Source organism: Cupressus sempervirens, chromosome 8, assembly GCF_028749045.1.
Source record: "Cupressus sempervirens isolate cs-2001-9-10 chromosome 8, ASM2874904v1, whole genome shotgun sequence".
Classification (NCBI taxonomy): Eukaryota; Viridiplantae; Streptophyta; class Pinopsida; order Cupressales; family Cupressaceae; genus Cupressus; species Cupressus sempervirens.
The window spans coordinates 474,767,413-474,787,042 of NC_143125.1; the positions used below are offsets into that span (position 1 = coordinate 474,767,413).

Below are 19,630 nucleotides of genomic sequence, written 5' to 3' on the forward strand. Positions count from 1 at the left end.
GACACAAGGCATCCTCAACACCCAAAGTCTTAACATTCTCTCCTCTTTTAATTATTTATGCCCACTAACGTTCCTACATGCCAAGAGCACCGTTAATGCACCACCTAGTGATGATGCAATCTCAATGGGACCCTCTTTGGTACAATATTCAACCTAAACCTTGGGAAACTAATTCAATTAGATCACTAATTGAGGCACATCAAGAAGGCTCCTTCAACCTCCATTAATGCAATAGGTGGGGTTTAGAATCCAAAGGGGCTCATTGGCATAATTGACAAGGACACCTTATCAAACGAAAGATTTCCTTACCTTTCTAGCACATTTCAATACATTATTTCAAGCACAATTGGAAGGGAAATGATAATTATAAAGTAGAAGGAGCCCATTCCACATACTAGCTTTATAATAGACGCCATTTGTGCAAATTTTTGATGGCATTTCAAGGCAGACAATGGTTTGGAAGGGCTTTCAACAGATACAATGTTAGAAAATAATGTTATTAGGGGTCATACCCTTGAATCATTTATATATAATCTTCTAATTTAAGGTTATAAAACATTATATATTATATGGTTTATAAGCATATCCCATTTGAAATAATATTAATTAACTAGAAACCATTTTTTATGAATAGGGGTTATTAAAAAGGTGTGACTAGTGAAGTCACCTTTCCTCGTATATTTAAGGAGGTTTTCTCTCATTTGACAGAGTTGAATTCAAAGCTTTATAGTCATCTAGTTCACCATGCACAAAAGTTATTATGGGCCATATGGAAGTAAGGAGAAGTAGCTGCATGTTCATTCTATTTGTGGGGTGTTATGATTCTCATCACATTTGTTTTATATCTTGTTTAGAATGATTCGTATTGTAAAATCTTAAATTTTAACACAAATCCTTGTGTACATGCTATAATATGTTTGTTCAATTGCCTCATCTGCTTTGATGAATTTGCCAAGCTTGTATGCAATAGTTTTTAGGGTTTCAGTTTCCCAATACTCCTATGACAGATTGTAATGGCAAATCCATATTGGTCATCTTCCTTGGATGCCTTCCAATGGTCAAAATTTGGAACCTAATTAAATTAAAAAACATATCCTACCCTGTTCAAAACCCAATGTTTTTCACAAGCATTTTGACAATTCATCTTGTAGAAACCATTCAGGAGTGTTTTCATAATAATATTTTTACCCCACTATTTATTTGATCACTTCCAGACCCTAGAGAAGGTTGGCCATTCTCTTACGCATGTCATGAAGAATACCTACCTTAACCACAACTGACTATTTTCAATCTGACTCGATACTACCTGGTTTTGAATGGTGTCGATCTTTGATTGCCTACCCATTGCTATGGGTGTTTCCAGATATTTCTGTCAAGTGTAATGTCCCTTTATTGGGGACATTAGGAAATTAAGGACATATCCATTTAATATTAAAATTGACCTATGAGAGCATAATACACATTTTGAAGAAGGGGTCAATTTAATATTATAAAGTGGGCAAATAAAAGTGACAAAGGAGGAATAAGACAAAAAGACAGAGGAAGGGACTTGAAGGGTCACAACTTTGGGCAATAAGAGAAGGAAGGCTTCATTCATTTGCAGATGCTTGGATTTGAGACTTATCTTCTAGTTTCTCTTTGGAGAACTTTGGGAAGCTGCTAGATTTCTCTTGTTGAGGATCCTAAGGATGGAAACCTTCGGGCTTTAATTGGGTTGATTGGATGTAGCCCCAATTCATTGTTGTGGTGGATTTACATTAGAATTCACACTTGGGATTACAGGTGCATTTATTTGTTATTTCCAATCTGATTGTATTTTCTGTATCAAGATTGGACTTGATATTTGGTTATTGTATTTTTGATGTATAAATGCAATAACATATTATGAGGCATTTAATCAGCATTTTTCATTTTATTTGCTGGTTCAGATTGCATGAGTTATCTATTGATGCTAAAATCTGTTTATGCGAAATTTGGAGATAATATCCTACTAGGATATTACATCAAGGCCCTTTGAACCACCTCTAGGCCTTGTAGAAATCTTTGAGAAAAGCCATCAGTTTTGAGGGGGACAAACACACCTTGCAAGTTATTGCCGCCTTGACGAGTGCTGATATTTTTTCCATTTTTCCTATCTTGGAGGGCATCAAGCAATGTTCATGAATCTCGTTCTCATGAAATTTTTTGAAATGGAGTCTTGCAGCTGTAGCTAGCTCTTGAAAATCCTAGGCGCTTCCCTCTCTCTGCCATTCACACATAATATCTTGTTTGAATTTATTGACATTATGACTATCAATATAAGTAGATATTCACGTATAGTTCACAATAATAGATTGTTCTGCTGGATAATTTCCACAAATCCTAATGATCATTGTTCTATTCTTTGAACACATCCATTTTTGCTGTGTCAATAAACATGTGTGGAAGTTGATTTAGTACCTTAACTCCAATTTATTGAAATACTTTTAGTATCCTAGATTATTCCTATGTTTAGCTCATTTTCCTAGAAGCCTAGATAATGGTCATCCATTTTATCATTTTTCCTCAGAAATGACATTTTGTATGCTAATCCTTGTCTCGGAATAGGTGCTAGCTATTTACTTGGTTTTTGTCACTCAAAAATCGTTTGTACTTTGTTTAATTAACAAAGTTAGTGTGGGATGTTGCTTTAGGAATTTTTTGTTTTAGCATTTTTGCTGTTTTTTCGTAACAAATGATGCTTTGTTATCTTTAAATCATGGTATCCTGTAGTCGGTTTTGAGGGCATCCTGCCCATCTGCAAAAGTTTGGAGGGTTTGTCGATTTTCCTCAAAACCTTGGCAGTTCTTCTTAGTATTTGTCTTTGTCTATAGGGAAGGATAGTTCGCTATCCAAGTTAAGGTTTTGAATGATTTCTGGTCATAAGTTTTGCAGACAATGGGAAGGTTAGTGGGAAACTCATCTCAGTGGCAGACCATTTTCTAATGTAGCAGATCATTCTGAAGAAGGGGGCAGCCTTCTCTGTTATTTTTTGGATAGTTTTCCGTCATTGACATTCAGCGGATCTAGGGAGGGTCTCGACTCTCAACAACAACAAAATGTTCTAAAGAATTAGTGACGACAAGACACATACTATCTTCTGCAGTGTAGTTGATAGAATGATTTTTAAGGGAGAGTATTTGAATATTTTTAGCACCCTAAGTTATTGCTATATTTAGCTTTTTATTCTAAAAGCTTAGTAATGGTCATTTAGGCTTTATTTTTAGTTCTCTTAATCTATTCTATTTTTAGATATCGTTGTTTGGATGAATTTGCTTTTTAGCTAACGCTTTTATAGTGTCTGTAATCTCTATATATATGTGTATTGTTAATACAATTAATTCATTTTTTAAAACTTTCAATATTTATATCATTTTCTTGCCATACTATTTTTCTTTTATCATAGTGATCAAACTCAAGTTTTCTGAATGAGGCATTTGCATATTCTCCATATATTTTGAGAAGTAGCTTTAAAGTATGTGTGTCCTTGGCATGCGATTACATGCATTCTGTAGCTTCTTGTTTCAATTTATCAAAGAATGTCAAGGGAATCGATTCTTTTAGTGATCTTAATGGTAATTTTCTTTTGTAGGAAGTTTCTGGAAAAACCTGTGTGCTTCTATTTTTTAGAAAAGCTTTCTACAGTATCTTATGGTATGAGAGTGTCATGTTGATTGTTAACATTCTATTCAAACAGGATTGTTTCCTGGAAAATGCTTTCCTATACTTGCAAGAGAGGCTACATATCAAGAGCTGGCAATGGTAAGTTCATTTACAGAAAACACTTCAATTATCCTGTCTTCATGACTGTACACTAATTAAAATGATGGTATGTAGTTAATACTCTTCTGCATGCATTTAAATATATAAAACCAGATCCAGTTGCATAAACTTAAACATCTGGCAACGCTTAATTGTACACATTCCAAACACCAGAAGCTATTCAAATATAACCTTAAATGTGCATAGCTAATTGTTTTTCCAATATCATGTAGCCAATTTATACATGTAGCCGGGTAAACAATGTTGTGGCATGAAATAATTCCATTTGGTACCTGTGGAAAAATTCTGGCATTTAGGGTCTGAAACATTGCCAAAGGTTGTATAGAGGCATAGTTATTGTCTGAAGCAGGACAGTACTGTGTTTTAATGTAAGATCAATGTTTAGGCTTGGTTATGGGCTCTGTTGTTTAATTTGAAGAACTGCAATTTTTTGGATTGTGTCTATATGTTGCTTAATATTCTGATCTGTACTGAAATGATGGATTATCTATATAGATATTGGGCTGCAGATCCATACTGTTCAACTATTTGGTCTTATCAGTAAAAGGAAGGAATACAGTTATTATATAGCCGTACCCCATAACACAAATTTTAAGATATGGCAGTGTTCAATTGACACATGTACAAGCACCTGTAGCTATTCAAATATAAGTGCAAATTTGCATAGATGATCTTTATTTTGATTTTACATATTCAATTTTATTGTGCAACTGAGAAAACATCACCACAGCATGAAATAACAATGCATAAACAAGTCAAAGTGATCACATTATGCGACAATTTTGAGGTCTTCCCCATGTTCTTTGTATACAGCATGTTGCAATTAATGCTTTGAAATATTGCTGATACCATTGTTTACCTACATGCATTTAAATATATAGCCATACACCATAACACAAATTTTAAGATATGGCAGTGTTCAATTGAACACATGTACATGCACCTGTTAGCTAATCAAATACAAGTGCAAATTTGCATAAATGATCTTTATTTTGATTTTATATATTCAAGAATCAATTTTAATGGTAACTGAGAAAACAGCACCACAGCATGAAATAACAACACATAAACAAGTCAAAGTGATCACATTATGCGACATTCTTGAGATCTTCCTCTTGTTCTTTGTACACAGCATGTTGCAATTAATGCTTTGAAATATTGCTGATAGCATTGTGTGGAGACAAATCCATCCACTCAATTAGTAAAATACAGTGTTTAATGGAGATCAATGTGTAGGCATAGTGATGGGTGCTACATGATGAATTACAGAATGGCAAAGGTTTTAGATTATGTCCATGGGTTGTTTGCCAAACCCATCTATACTTCAATAATGTGGTGGTTAACTTTATTTTACTACAGGTGCATTCTTTGGAGCATGTTGATGCTGTTGAGTTAACAAGTTGCAATATCTCAAGGTATATGGCACCTTAATAAATAGGCTGATCTAGATATTCCAAAATTAAAATGAACATTTGTAATTTTATTCAAGGAATATGATGTGTCATTTATGTTGTTGCTAAGATCAGTTTATTGGTGCTTTTTCTTAGTTGGAGAAGAGGCCTATGAAGAAGTTGCTTTGCTGATTGTGTAATCTTCTAATGTATGATTTTGAAAAGTAATATTATAGTTTTTTTTTGAATGTTCTGTCCGGACTTGGTATCTCAGTCTTATGATTGAAGTTTACACGTTGATAAAAAGTAATCTCATCATCATTTGCAGGAAGTGTCTATAAAGTAATTATGCAATGTTTCTGTAATGATATTTCATTTAGGAGCTTTCTGTTTCCCTTGCAAATACATCAATTCAAAATCGATCTGTCATTTCATGGTGTGTTTATGGCAGAATTTTATTGTTTTCATTATTGACTCTCTTAACAAGATAGTTAGGATAAATTATCCATATTGTTCCATTTATACGTTTATGTTTTATGCATAAACTGTGTAGTTTTCGAGTCAAAGCCATTGATTTATGCACAAATGTTTTCCACCATCAATATTTTGTGTCACCTTAACTTTTTTTTGCTTCTTATATTTGAGTATTTCTGTGCTATAAAAATGAATTGAAATCATCTCCTGTAGGCTGAAAACAAATTTTGTCTTTTCTTGATAGCCAAAATTTTGATTAATAAATTACATTATAGATCCCACTTACATTGGACAGACCAATAGCTGTAAATAGAACCATAAAGCAGTAAAGTATATATGCAGTATTTGATCATGTATCATAGTGAAGTAAGATGTATAAAGCGTATTTTGGAGACAAATTGTATTAAGCATCTTCAATGTATAACAACACAAGTTGCTGACTGTGATTTTCTTCATAATAATTCTGAAGAAAGGAGCTTACCAAATTAAGAAGACTGGAAGGATACATGGGTCAGATGCAGCGACAATAAAATTTTGCCATGAAGATATTTGGTTCCCATTTTATTTTCTTGCTGCAAAGAATGGTTTGTAGTGTATGATTCCTGTAAGAGAATTGGGAAGTTTTTGAAGAATGGTAACATACTTCTGTAACTTATGCGAATTGGAGATTTCTTTGAGGTTGGGTCCATTTAAGAACAAGAAGCCATTTTGTTGATAATGTTTGTAGTTCTAGTTACTGTCATTTTAGTGGATACTAGACTTAGACGTAAGTGAAGCTTGATTGATAAATCCAAGAAGGAGCACACAAATGCACAATGGGAAGAAAAGGTAGCTTAGAGCAGATGGAAGTGTTTGACTTTGCACGATGATATGATCAATCATATCAGGCATCGGAATTTAAGTGGGGAGTTTTAGTGGCAGAAGAGAGATCAATCTGTGAAGTCCTATGTTCTGTGGCTTGGCTTATAGCTTGTACAATAAGTTCCATAGAATGATGTCATTGCATTCAAGGGTCTTAATGGCCAGTTGGTGAAAGCAGCTACTGATGGATCAAATGTATAAGCTAATACCAGAGAATCAGAGATAGAGCAATGCACAAATGCCACTGAGAGGAAAATTTAGCGAGTCCAATCCTCAACTCTTCCACATACTTTCAAAAATCGAACTTCACTTTTTCATGGGGTTCAGGAACAAGGGAATTATGATCTTTGACAGAGGTAATGGGCACTGGGGTAAAATTAGTGCAGACAAGTTGCGTGCAGAGATTAGTAACATGGACATATGAATGACTGAAAGGGACATATATATCCATCTTTTGGACAACAAAGAATTGAACATAGCTGCGCTGAATGTTTTACAAATGGAAACATTGATGGGATTTTATCAAAAATTATACTTTGTTTATGGAGAGAATATTATAAAAATGCACTGTAATGAGCAGAAGATAAAACATCAGTCTTTGGAGGATTTTACAGTGGTGGTTTTCGTTATCTAGTGTACTTTGAGAAAGGCTTTAAACTTCAGGTTCTGAATTATTGTTTTGTTCTATATAGTATTTTCATTCTAAGTCAAAGGATCATTTTTGAGTTTGAATTCAACAAGAAACATTTTGGATGAAGTTTGACGATATGATAAAATTTGAAAAAAAGAAATTGTTAAGTTTGCCTAATGTGAATTTTTTATTGACTTTCTCAATATATATTATTTTGCTTGGTAATAGATATATATTTTAGTACTAAGAAAAGGATATTACGAAATAGTCATCCACTTCAGCATATTTCATTCCTATTCGATCCTTCTGTGATCTAATCCAAGAGCTAACCTACCACCAGACTACCTACCCACTCATGATTCTAATCATCATTACATTGAGATTTGAGCTTACTACCAAAAAGCTCTAAAAAACTGTCAATCCAACCAGTCCAATCACCATCTACAATTCGAAATAACCTTTTTATAAGAATACACACAGGGCATTCATTACGGGAAACAAAAACACCTTTAAGGAACCTTTCTTCTTCTTACAGACTGCTTTAACTCATAGATGAACTCTCCTGACATTGACAGACCTCCTTTGCCATGGAAATTGCATTGAAACCCCAGCTCTTAGTCATTCCCCTTCCCGGAAAATCCCTTACAGACTTCTTGAACGAATTCGATTCCCTGCAAAGTGTACACTTATATTCCCCTGGTTTACGCACCTTGTCCAATGTACAAAGGGAACGTAACTCAACTCCCTGGCATCATCAATGTTTTCAAAACATTTGCTATAATTGAAGCTAACACCAGGGTTGACCCACTCCAGCAGAGATTCAATACCCATAATCAAATTCTTTTTAAACAAATAGTTCATTACCCAGTTCCCCGTCTTCTCACCCACAGCTAATTCTAAATCCCATGCAAGGATCATTGCAGCAATATAGACATTTAGCTTCCAATGCTGGGTTGCATTTTGAGGAGTTCACCTAGCCTCTTTTGAACTGCATCCACCACAACTTTGGACCGGCATTTGAGCAACAACTTCAAATGATGGTTCTCCACCAGCCAATGCAAACTCTTCTGCTATTTTTTAGTCGTAAAGGTGAATGTTGCCTTTGTATTCAACCTCCCTCAACACTAACCCCTGTAAATTCACTCCACTTACTTAGCACTCAAATGAAATTCCCAACAAATCTTTCTTCAAATGCATTGCCTAAAAAGACTCTCTAAACCTGCTATGATTTCCTTTTATTAACATGACATAATTTGAAACCAATGCTTATATCTTCAATTTTATTCATTAATTTCACATGCATTAGACACCCCACAAAACAGTGATTCGCTCTGAACTTTAATCTGCCCAACTCTCTACCTTCACTAGTTAAAACATTCCCTTACACATCCGAATATAGACTATCCAATCCATTCCTAAAGAAACATTTAAATGACCTTTTTAATACACCTCATTATTCTACATAGTAAAATGTTCAAATTTACCATTTTCAAATTCCTCCGACGTAAACTCTCCAATCTGCCCAAAGCTAACAGCCCATTTCGAGAGCATATCTGCTTCTACATTACTGTGCCTGTGAATATGGTTTATTTTAGAATTGTCAATAAATTCTAAATCCTTAATAATGGCCCAAATAAAGTTTTGTAGATGCCATGCATCTGTAGTAATGTTAGTAATAGCTTAAGTTATTAGCAGTGAGTCACATTCAATATTAATTTTATGAATGCATAAAGCCTTTGCCACTCTCACTGCCATCATGGCAATGAGAGTAATATATTTTAAAGGGAAAAACGAGCAAATATCCGGTTTAGGATATTTCAGTCCCATCTTCCAACTGTTTTACTGTTATTGCCACCACATTGCCGTCCCAATATCTGACAATAGCTACAGTTCCTAAGTGCCTTGGATTCCCCTTGGCTGCTCCATTAAATTTCGCTTTAAAAGTTTAAACCAACCTGTTTCTGGCTTCTTTAAAACCACCTTCTCCGCACTATCTTTTGTCTTTTTTCCAATTAAAGCCACCATTCCTGATTTGATTCTAATTCCAGGTCACTCTTTATGAGTAATGCTATTTAATTTAGTGTAGGGAATGCGATAGTACTGTTTCTTAGATGCTGCTACACACATCACTTCATCAATCATTTGATGTATCTACCACTGTAACATTTCAATTGATTTCCTTCTGTCCACAAAGATGCACCTATTTCTTTCCTTCCACATTTCCCATACAACTATTGAAGCACTCACTATTCATACATTTGAGAGTGCGGAGGCTTCTTGACTCAATCCACCCTTCAAAAACTACCTTCACTGTGTTTGCAGTGGGTTCGTACACTTCTAATTCTCTTCAAAGATTGTTCCAGGATGCTGTTGCTACTTTGCATTGCACAAATACATGGTCCACTTGATTCCTCGGCCTCCTCACACATGACACACCTTGAAGGTTCATTAGAATCCAATCTTTTCCTCCTTTCCTCGGTCAGAATTCTGCCTCTTACCTCTAGCCATGCATATGTTCCTGCCTTAGGCAGACAATCCTTATGCCAACTTAATCTCTTTGCTGTGAGACTCTCCATAGTCAGTCTATATAAAAGCAGATACTGAATTTTAACTTAATAATCACCCGAGAACACCTCATACTAATCAAATTTATCCTCTTCTCTGTCAACACAATCTTTCTCTTTTGTAAAAGAGATTTCATTAAGTCCATTTGCTGCTGATTTAGATCCCTGAAGTCAAACTTCTTCCACTACCACTAATTACCCAACAGCCACTCTTCCCCCCCCATGTTAGAATAAAGTACTCCTTGAGAAACTGCACATTTGCTTCATCATTAAGAGCTGGCAGCCCCTCCCGAGAATCATCCCTAAGTTTTTTCCTCTTCACCTTAAGTGGTCTTTCTCATCAAATTGATATAACCCAAGGGTGATTATAGATATATTGACTCGCCTAGCGTCTTCGACAACTGGACTCACCCAATGAAGTTTTCATATGTCCTCCAAAAGAAGGTCAAGGACATGTTGCACAAGGTGACCAAAAAAGTGTGGGATGCCTCTCTTGAAGGATTCTACCTAAAAGATTAGTAAAAAATCAATAATTAGTTACAAACTTTCCATATTTACATCAAATCCAAATAGAATAATACCATAGCATTAAATTCATGATTCATATTACACATAAAAAATTAAATTTACTTGCTGCCACTTATGCTGCTGTATTTATTATCTGTGATGATTTGAACCGCATTTTCTACTCCCACCACCATGACAACATTAACCAACATTCAAGTCAATGGTGTGCATTTTTCACTTTGTTGGAGGCATCAACAGATTTCCAAAACACTACATCATCTTTGCAAGCAGCGGAGTTGAACACTAGCATACAGAAATAAGGGGGAACACTAGTTCTTAGCCTCCAAACAAATGGCTATAAAAAAAAAAAGTAGAAACGGAGCCGAAACAATAAAACAGGAAAGCCCTACCTCACAACCAAAAGGGCAAAATGGGAATCTGAATCATAAAATAAATATCCCGCAGAAGTAGCTAAAAATCATGGCAATCAAAGGTTTCCCCGAGCCGGATCAACGAGCCTGATCTCGCGACAATCCCATGCCTGTAGCTCCCACAAAGAACAAATCGGTAAATCCTCATGAAGAGGATTTTGGGTTTTACTCTCCAACTTTCTAATTCGAAAGTGAGAAGTGAGGAATTAAATTCTTTTTTGGATATTTATTCACTTTTCGAGTGAATAATCGATTAGGGCAAATAACCAACCAACCTAGTTAAACCTCGAATCGACCCAAACGAAAATAGGCTATTCTTATAAATAGTAATTTATCTATGGCAAAGCTGTCAGAAATTAAAATAAATCAATTAACAAGCCTGAAAACCCAAAAACACATAAATTTTCTCAACAACTTTCACGACAAAGCGAACCTCTAATGCACAGACACGCTCACTAGTCTAATCACATAATGCAAATGAGTTCAGATTTAATAATCATCGAAAGGTTTAATTTTAAACATTTAATTAAGGATATGTCAACCATACAAGGATGACATTGGTAAAATATGAACGATTGAATCATTGACTCTATTTGCCACTGCTAGGGATATAAATCCTGCACACTAAACAACACAATCAAGTGCAATTGTATATAATAACATAGGCGAAGCAATAAATGCATTAGATTACCTAATTTAACCATTTATTTAATCATACTGAAATAACCTATTTACATCACTCACATTCGCATAAAGCATAGCAACACAGGAATGAAGTAAATAACCATAGCATTAAATCCATCACATAACATAATCAGAGATATGTCCAAATACCAGAGAATCAAATATCATCATAAAACACACTGTCATCTCAAAATGGCATCATCATGCAATATGATCCACTGAACAACATAGTAATCTAACATCTATGATACTGAAATCAAGGTATAACCTCCGACCCTCAGGTCATCTCAAATGTAAACATAACATGAGTAACAAATATCTCTCGGATCAGAATATAACAAGGTAAATATCCACCACACATAACCAATGAATCCAACATGGACAATCCAGTTCTAATTATTTAAGCATTTAATAATGGTTGTTAACACAACAAGAAAAAGCACTTAAAACACATAAGTGACCACAATTATGAACATGACTAACCACTGCTACAGGAACCTAGTCCAGTGTAACATGGTAATGGTACACAGTGCAATCTCTGCACACATCTCAAGGTAATCACGAAACAACCTTATGATACCACATGGATCCTAGTAACCACTGGTATAAACCTCAGTGAACCATAAATCACATCATAGTCTCATAAATCAGCCAAAGCATAATCAAAGCAACTGATACAAAAACATAAATCAAATCACCTTAATGGTGTAGACCGCTTATGGTCACAATCATGATCCCATCTCAACGAAAGATCAACAAGGTTGCATCCATCAAGATGACTTACAGAAGTCAAATGGGAGAGGTAGTACATCATCCCCCCCAAAGACTAGGCTTACTCCTGGAAGTTTGCAATCCAAGAATAGAAACCAAAATAAACCAACAACCAAAAAATCAAAATTGAGCAATAGGAATGACTCACTGACTTCTTCGCAAGTCCATCCAAATCACTCCAACATTCTCAAACCATCACGTCAACCCCTAAATAGGTCAACTACAAGAGAATAGGTGTCACACAGACACATGGTCCTCCAACAAGGAACCTCCTATGTGCTAGGAAAACCCATCTAGCCATAAAGTCAACAATACAAGGTAAGGTAAAACTCACTCTACCTCGTCAACAGGTGCCCAAATACGACATGCACCTACCACATGACCGCAAAACTAGGTCAACACACTATGCACTTTCAACAAGAGTTGGAATCATGGGGGATAACCATCCTAAATTTCTCAAGAATACTATCATGTCACACATGAGCATCCTTGAATCCACGTAAACTCACCCTTTGAACAAAGAGGATGAAAGTTTACTAACAAAATTACACACTCCAAAAGATTACTCACCACTACTAACCACCAAGCGTAAGAGCACTTAGCCTCTCTTTAAGGTACAAAAGCTCAACTATCACTTGTAACTAGGGTTACACAACCCAACTAAACAAGATATCACCTTTCCACAAGGTTTCAAATACTTCAATAGTGGACACAACCATGTAGTATCTGCATACCAACTCATAAGATGGTAACATGTGCCCAACGATACCATGTCCCTCTAGCACCATGTTGGGAATACCACACCCAACCTACCGCTAAACTCAATGTCCAGCCTCAAATCAACGATCAATGAGAAAACTTGATTGAGACAATCCTTTTGAAGAAACAAGCTTATAGAGAAAGAAACTACAGAGTATTAGGACCGAGAGGGAGTCTCTCTCAACCTCTGCACTAAATCAGCCCAAGACGTGTTAGGGAACTCACAATTCCACCAACCATCAACATACTCACTGGAAAACACTAACTGAGCTAGTGGCATAACCATGCTAGCCTACTCTGACAAGGAAGAAAAGGATATAGAGATGCGCACAGGTGAACATCCAAAAAGGAGAATCAAGACTCATCAAAGAACCGAGTCACCCCCAAACAACAAGGCAACATCAATTTCAAACAAGGAACGGTCACAAACCACACTTAACCTCACAAGGGTGGGTCGGTGCAATAGGAAACATGCAAACCCAAGCACGAACTCCAACAAGTACCTAGTAGATTATGAAGACTAGATAACTCTTCCATTAAGAATAACATGAAGAGTTAAACTTCTCCAATGGCCATAATTATGATATGTCATGATTGAATTGGCCTCTACTCGATAAAAGGGTACTTGGAACATCAATTTGCACCTTCAGAAGTGTGAAAGAGTTGCTTGTTGTTTCTTAGCAAAATTTTGCATTAGCACAGTGTCGCGTGAAGTCTCTCAACAACCCAGGCGAGAAAGTGCAATGGACTAGTTTCTCGCACAAAATTTCAAATCAACACAAAATTTGCCTTCACTCCGAAGGCCATAACTTTCACGTCCGGACTCGGATTGACTCCGTTCGAAAAGCGTCAAAAAGATATCGATGAGACCTACAACATAATGGAGCTTAGAGAGTCCTAAGACCTAAGAGTTTGAAACACCACTAAAGACAACACAACAAAGGCAAAAACAACAGTTTCGGTAACCAAGGTAAGCAATAGACAAAACGTCCAAAACCACTCAAGAACACACATGCCCAAAACAACATAAGACATGGAAAGAAAGGTAATTCACACACTAAAAAGTAAAAACCATCATTACTTCTCTTTCATAATTTCATTCATTAGACCTAACATAAGCACTAATGCACAACGAAACTAAAAGGTTTTCAAAGCAAGGGTTCAAGAGTCACCATAAAACAAGTACATATCTTTCAATTTCTTTCAAGATTAACATTATGTTTACTCATCTTTTAAACCATCTGATTACATTAACAACTTTAAATCTATCAAAGACACACTAGCATGTTCTCCATGATATTATCCCTTATACGTACTACCAGAGGTTCAAGATGAACATGGTAGAATCACAACACACAACTGGGCAGCAACTAAAACACATCTTGAATAGTCATCAAGAACCAAAACAAAAACAAAAAAGTCCAAATGGGGAATGTCAATTCCAACAACAAATCACAAAAGAGCTCATTTCAACAATAATTCAAGTGTGACAACAACCACAAAAGTGAGTGATAGAGAAAACCACTGCTAGCCCAACAATAAGAAGAAAGTACCTCCAACCAAATAAAATAAAACATCAATCAAATCACATTACATGCCATGACTCAGAACAGTAACACAAGAGGGATAAATCACCACACAATGCTAAGGAATACATCATCCTAGCAACGTTAGAGAACACACTCACACACATCAAGCAGTATACCATCAGTAATCTCATGCATGTGCAGACAACAATAATTTCCTTAATTATTTTTCCATGCAATGCAACATTTAAATATTCATCAATTTAATACAGTTTACATAAGCTTATAAAGCAATTAGATTGGGGACTTAAGTCATTAACCCAAGGATATAATGCAAAACCTACTTCTTTGCAATGGTTCATAATAAACACTCATTTCTTAACAAAAGAAACCATTTCATTACTATAATGATAAAACACAGAATCACAAATAAGATTCCTTTATTTACTTACAATTAGGAGAGAAAAAATTAGGGAAACAATGCACCTTTCTCCACAAGGAGAAACAAAAGAGGCACTCAAATCCAACACATTGACACCAATCCGTGTTTCCATCCAAAAAGGTCACACAAGAAAGCAACCAAACAAGGCACATCGATTCCATCTATAGAACAAGGGAAGACTCACTTCCGTCTCCTCATATTGATCTAGTTGCATCTACTGGACAAGCAGGTCCATCACAAGTAGACACCAAAGCAACAAAGGATCACGAGCTCTCACCAAGACACTCGCACTCACACAACGCAACATCAACTATATGGGCAACATTTACACAAAGATCCCAATGTTTGAACATGGGCTTTGATACTAGATGTAATGCCCCGCTTGGAGATCCTTGGAACAAGGATTCAATTCAAGCCAAGATTTTTTTTTTTTTACAAGTATGTATGCACATGACAACATCACAAAGATTGCAATGGAAGACTTCACCAGCAATCCGAGCAACCAACAAATCTCTAAACGCCACTACCAAACAAAACGACTCAGAACAAAAGACGCATAACTAAATCCAAACCGAAACATCACGTATTCAAAAGGCGACTCCAAAGGATTGAAGACCACCTAAGAGGGTACCCAAAACACTTCTCGAAAGTCCAGGTCCTATCGAAAAGTGCCTGCTATCCACTCGCACAGGTTTTTACAAAAGCTAGGCGATACTTTAAATCAGCACTTGGCAATACTTTAAAGTATTGTGCAACATTTCTCAAGGAGGGTGACACTTTCAGGGATTGGGAGACACTTCTCTTAAGAGTGTACGATACTTTACAAGTATCATACGATACTTCTTCACTAGGGGTGTGATACTAGAAAGTATTGCACGACAAAACTCCAAGAGGCATGCGACACAATCAGGGAATGCACGACAGAATTCCAATGGGCGTGTGACACTTAATTGTATCGCTCCATGCTGACACATGGTCACCCAGGAAAGCAAGAAAACTACTCTAAGGGTCAAACGAGGAATGAAACGGGAAAACAAACCTCCACACCGAGGAGTACCGGATCCACATAGATCGAGGAGTGAACACTCAAGTGCATAATCAACAATATGCCATGAAACATGAAAGAGGAACATCTATCCATCTAACCATAGCAGTAAAGAACATACTGAAAGCAACATTGCTGTGAACAAAGATAACATCGCAATGACTCAAAAAGCAAACTAAATGCACGGTTCCTCTAAACTGTCAATAGCATCATAAGACCATCATGGATCTTAGCCATCCCTCGCGCGTAACATCCCAAGCCACTGATCAGATCGTCGGTATTATTGTAATAGGGACGTTACTACTAAAACATGCTACAATAAAAGGCATAAGAAAGTCTAACATGCTAGTAGTAAAGCATAAGATAATCCTACAAGTAGATAACATCACCTATCACATGCTAAAGATCAATAAGCAATAGATATACCAACAAAGCAATTTACATCATCTAATCATATGCTAAACATCATAATATAGGAATGTGTCAAATAAACTAACATCATCTAAACATGATATCCAAGCATTCAAATGAAAGCATAAATCACAAGAAAGCATACTCCGAAACCTGAAGTATCAAGTGAAACATCCAGCAACGGTTACACTAGGAAATAAAACCATCTTTGTACATCGGTCCCTAGCAGTGGTGAAAGTAGCTACGCCTCCCAACCACGTGGCACCTGTAGGTCCCCACTGCCGTGCGGATGGAGATAATGATCCAATTAACAAACACACAAAATAACATCCATGGCTAACACACACGCCAGACAGTATGATGACTGAATCCAAGACAAAGACAATGCATAAACTATAGGTCTTGGTTAGACATCTCAATGGGCTACTAAGTAGGGGTTGACATTATGGAGAGGCACTTGGCATTGACAAGCCCAAGCTCAGATCTATGCAGACTCAACTTCCCAACGAAAGGCTCTCACACTGAAGCATTGTTTTATTATCTTAAGTTTTATTACCACTCAGTATTTATTTAGTTATCACTTACTTAGAACTTCCTCTGCCAACCCTATGGCATTATGGCACTAGGCTATGAGATAGAAGCCCCTTCCATATGCTATCCTACCCTACCCATGCTCATCCAACGATGAGTGCCCGAAGGCATGCAAACTCCCAACCCAACACTGAGGATCATAACTTCCGGAAGTACCATGGAAGATCGGGCCTTGCAAGTCACTTGAGAAATGTACGCACACATACTCGTGTGTGGCGCACCACCATCACGAAGATCAAAACACAAGGACTGGATGAGAACACAATGCAAAATAACAATCAACTGAAAACAACTCGGGAGGATGGATTCTACTCGAATCCCAAGAACCAATAAAACCATACATCATGAAATCACTCAACCAGCCTCAACTTGGGAGTATGGATTCTACACAAATCCCAATGATGTAACAAGACCAAACATCATGAACTCACTCAACCGGCCTCAATCCAGGAGCATGGGTTCTACACGAATCCTAGTGTCCACGAAACAATAAGGGTCCAAAATAAACCAAAGCACCAGGTATAAAATCACTCAATCGAACACAAAGTCGAGAGTACAGGTGCGTCACGCATCCCAATGCAACATAAAAGTGCAATAGTGGTTTCATTGATATCCAAATGGATCATCTAGGTCCATCACCCACATTGTTCCAAGAAAACTTGAGAAAATAGGGCGGCACACAAAACGAGGTAAAAACTCCAAAATTTTGGAAAACTTCAAATTAATACCTATTTGACCTTTGGGTACAAAAACCACAAAAATCCAAAAATAATCAAGTTCGGACACCGTATGCAAAAATGGCCAGCATAACGGCAGGAAACCCCAAACCCTCATCTTGAAAAATAGGGAAATGTTTGTACCTGCCCAACCAGTTAGAACTAGCGTACAAAAATAGAGGGGAACACTAATTCTCAGCCTCCAAACAAACGACTACCAAAAATAGAAGCAGAAATGGAGCTGAAACAATAAAACAAGAAAGCCCTACCTAAGCCAAAAGGGCAAAACGAGAATCTGAACCATAAAATAAATATCCTGCAGAAGTAGCTAAAAATCGTGGCAATCCAAGGTTTCCCCGAACTGGATCCAACGAGCAAGATCTCGTGAGGATCCCACGCCCGTAGCTCCTACAACGAACAAATCAGTAAATCTTCATGAAGAGGATTTTGGGTTTTACTCTCCAACTTTCTAATTCGAAAGTGAGAAGTGAGGAATAAAATTCCTTTTTGGATATTTATTCCCTTTTCGAGTGAATAATCGATTAGGGCAAATAACCAGCCAACCTAGTTAAACTCTGAATCAACCTTAACAAAAACAGGCTATTCCTATAAATAGGAATTCATCTATGGCAAAGCTGCCAGAAATTAAAATAAATCAATTAAAAAGCGTGAAAACCCAAAAACACAAATTTCCTTAACAACTTTAGCGACAAAGCGAACCTCTAATGCATAGATACGCTCACTGATCTAATCATATAATGAATATGACGTTGGATTTAATAATCATCGAAAGGTTTAATTTTAAACATTTAATTAAGGATACGTCGATCATACAGGGACAACATTGGTAAAATATGGACGGCTGAATCACTAACTCCATGTGCCACTGCTAGGTATATAAATCCTGCACACTAAACAACATGATCAAGTGCAATTGCATATAATAACATAGCCGAAGCAATAAATGCATTAAATTACCTAATTTAACCATTTACTTAACTATACTGAATAACCTATTTACATCATTCACGTTCGCATAAAGCATAGTGACACAGGAATGAAGTAAATAACCATAGCATTAAATCCATCACATAACATAATCAGAGATACGTCCAAATACCGGAGAATCAGATATCATCATAAAACACACCGTCATCTCAAAATGGCATCATCATGCAATATGATCAAGTAAACAAATTAGTAATCTAACATATATGATACTGAAATCAAGGTATAACATTTGATCCTCAGGTCATCTCAAATGTAAACATAGCATGATTAACAAATATCTCTCGGATCATAATATAACAAGGTAAATATCCACAACACATAACTAATGAATCCAACATGGACAATCCATTTCTAATTATTTAAGCATTTAATAATGGTTGTTAACACAACAAGAAAAGGCACTTAAAACACATAAGTGACCACAATCATAAACATGACTAACCACTGCTATAGGAACCTAGTCCAGTGTAACATGGTAATAGTACATAGTGCAATCTTTGCATACATCTTAGGGTAATCATGGAACAACCTCATGTTACCACATTGATCATGGTAACCACTGGCATAAACCTCAGTAAACTATAAATCACATCATAGTCTCATAAATCAGCCAAAGCATAATCAAAGCAATAGATACAAAAACATAAATCAAATCACCTCAATGGTGTAAACCACTCATGGTCACAATCATGATCCCATCTCAACGAAAGATCAACAAGGTTGCCTCCATCTGGATGACTTATAGAAGTCCAATGAGAGAGGCAGTACATATACCGTTTTGCGAGTTTTTAAAATAAACTTGCCGATTACTTGGCAAATAATAAACGATTTTTTGCCTTCCGCTAAGTAAATCCTTTCTGTGAGTTTTTCAGTTGAGTTCAAAAACTCGTTGAGTGTTGGAAACTTGCTGATTATTTAGCGATTGTTCCAACTTTGCTACTTGAAACCGTTGCCACAATTTATCCTAGTTGATAACCTCTACATCCGTTATTGATTCATTCCATAAAAGTCCAA

General features: G+C 36.4%; 1 protein-coding gene across 4 annotated transcripts in view; it reads left to right on the forward strand.

Annotated features, from left to right (window-relative positions):
* Positions 1 to 19,630, forward strand: part of HDA15 (histone deacetylase 15) — a 229,724-nt gene that overhangs the window by 74,350 nt on the left and 135,744 nt on the right. For all 4 annotated transcript variants that reach the window (XR_016355616.1, XR_016355615.1, XM_089798132.1 and 1 more), the window contains exons 6-7: positions 3,716 to 3,780; positions 5,161 to 5,216. Coding sequence is in view for 2 of the 4 variants with exons in the window: in XM_089798132.1 (XP_089654258.1) it covers positions 3,716 to 3,780; positions 5,161 to 5,216 (121 nt within the window). In the remaining 2 variants the exon portion in view is untranslated. The remainder of the gene's footprint in view (positions 1 to 3,715; positions 3,781 to 5,160; positions 5,217 to 19,630) is intronic.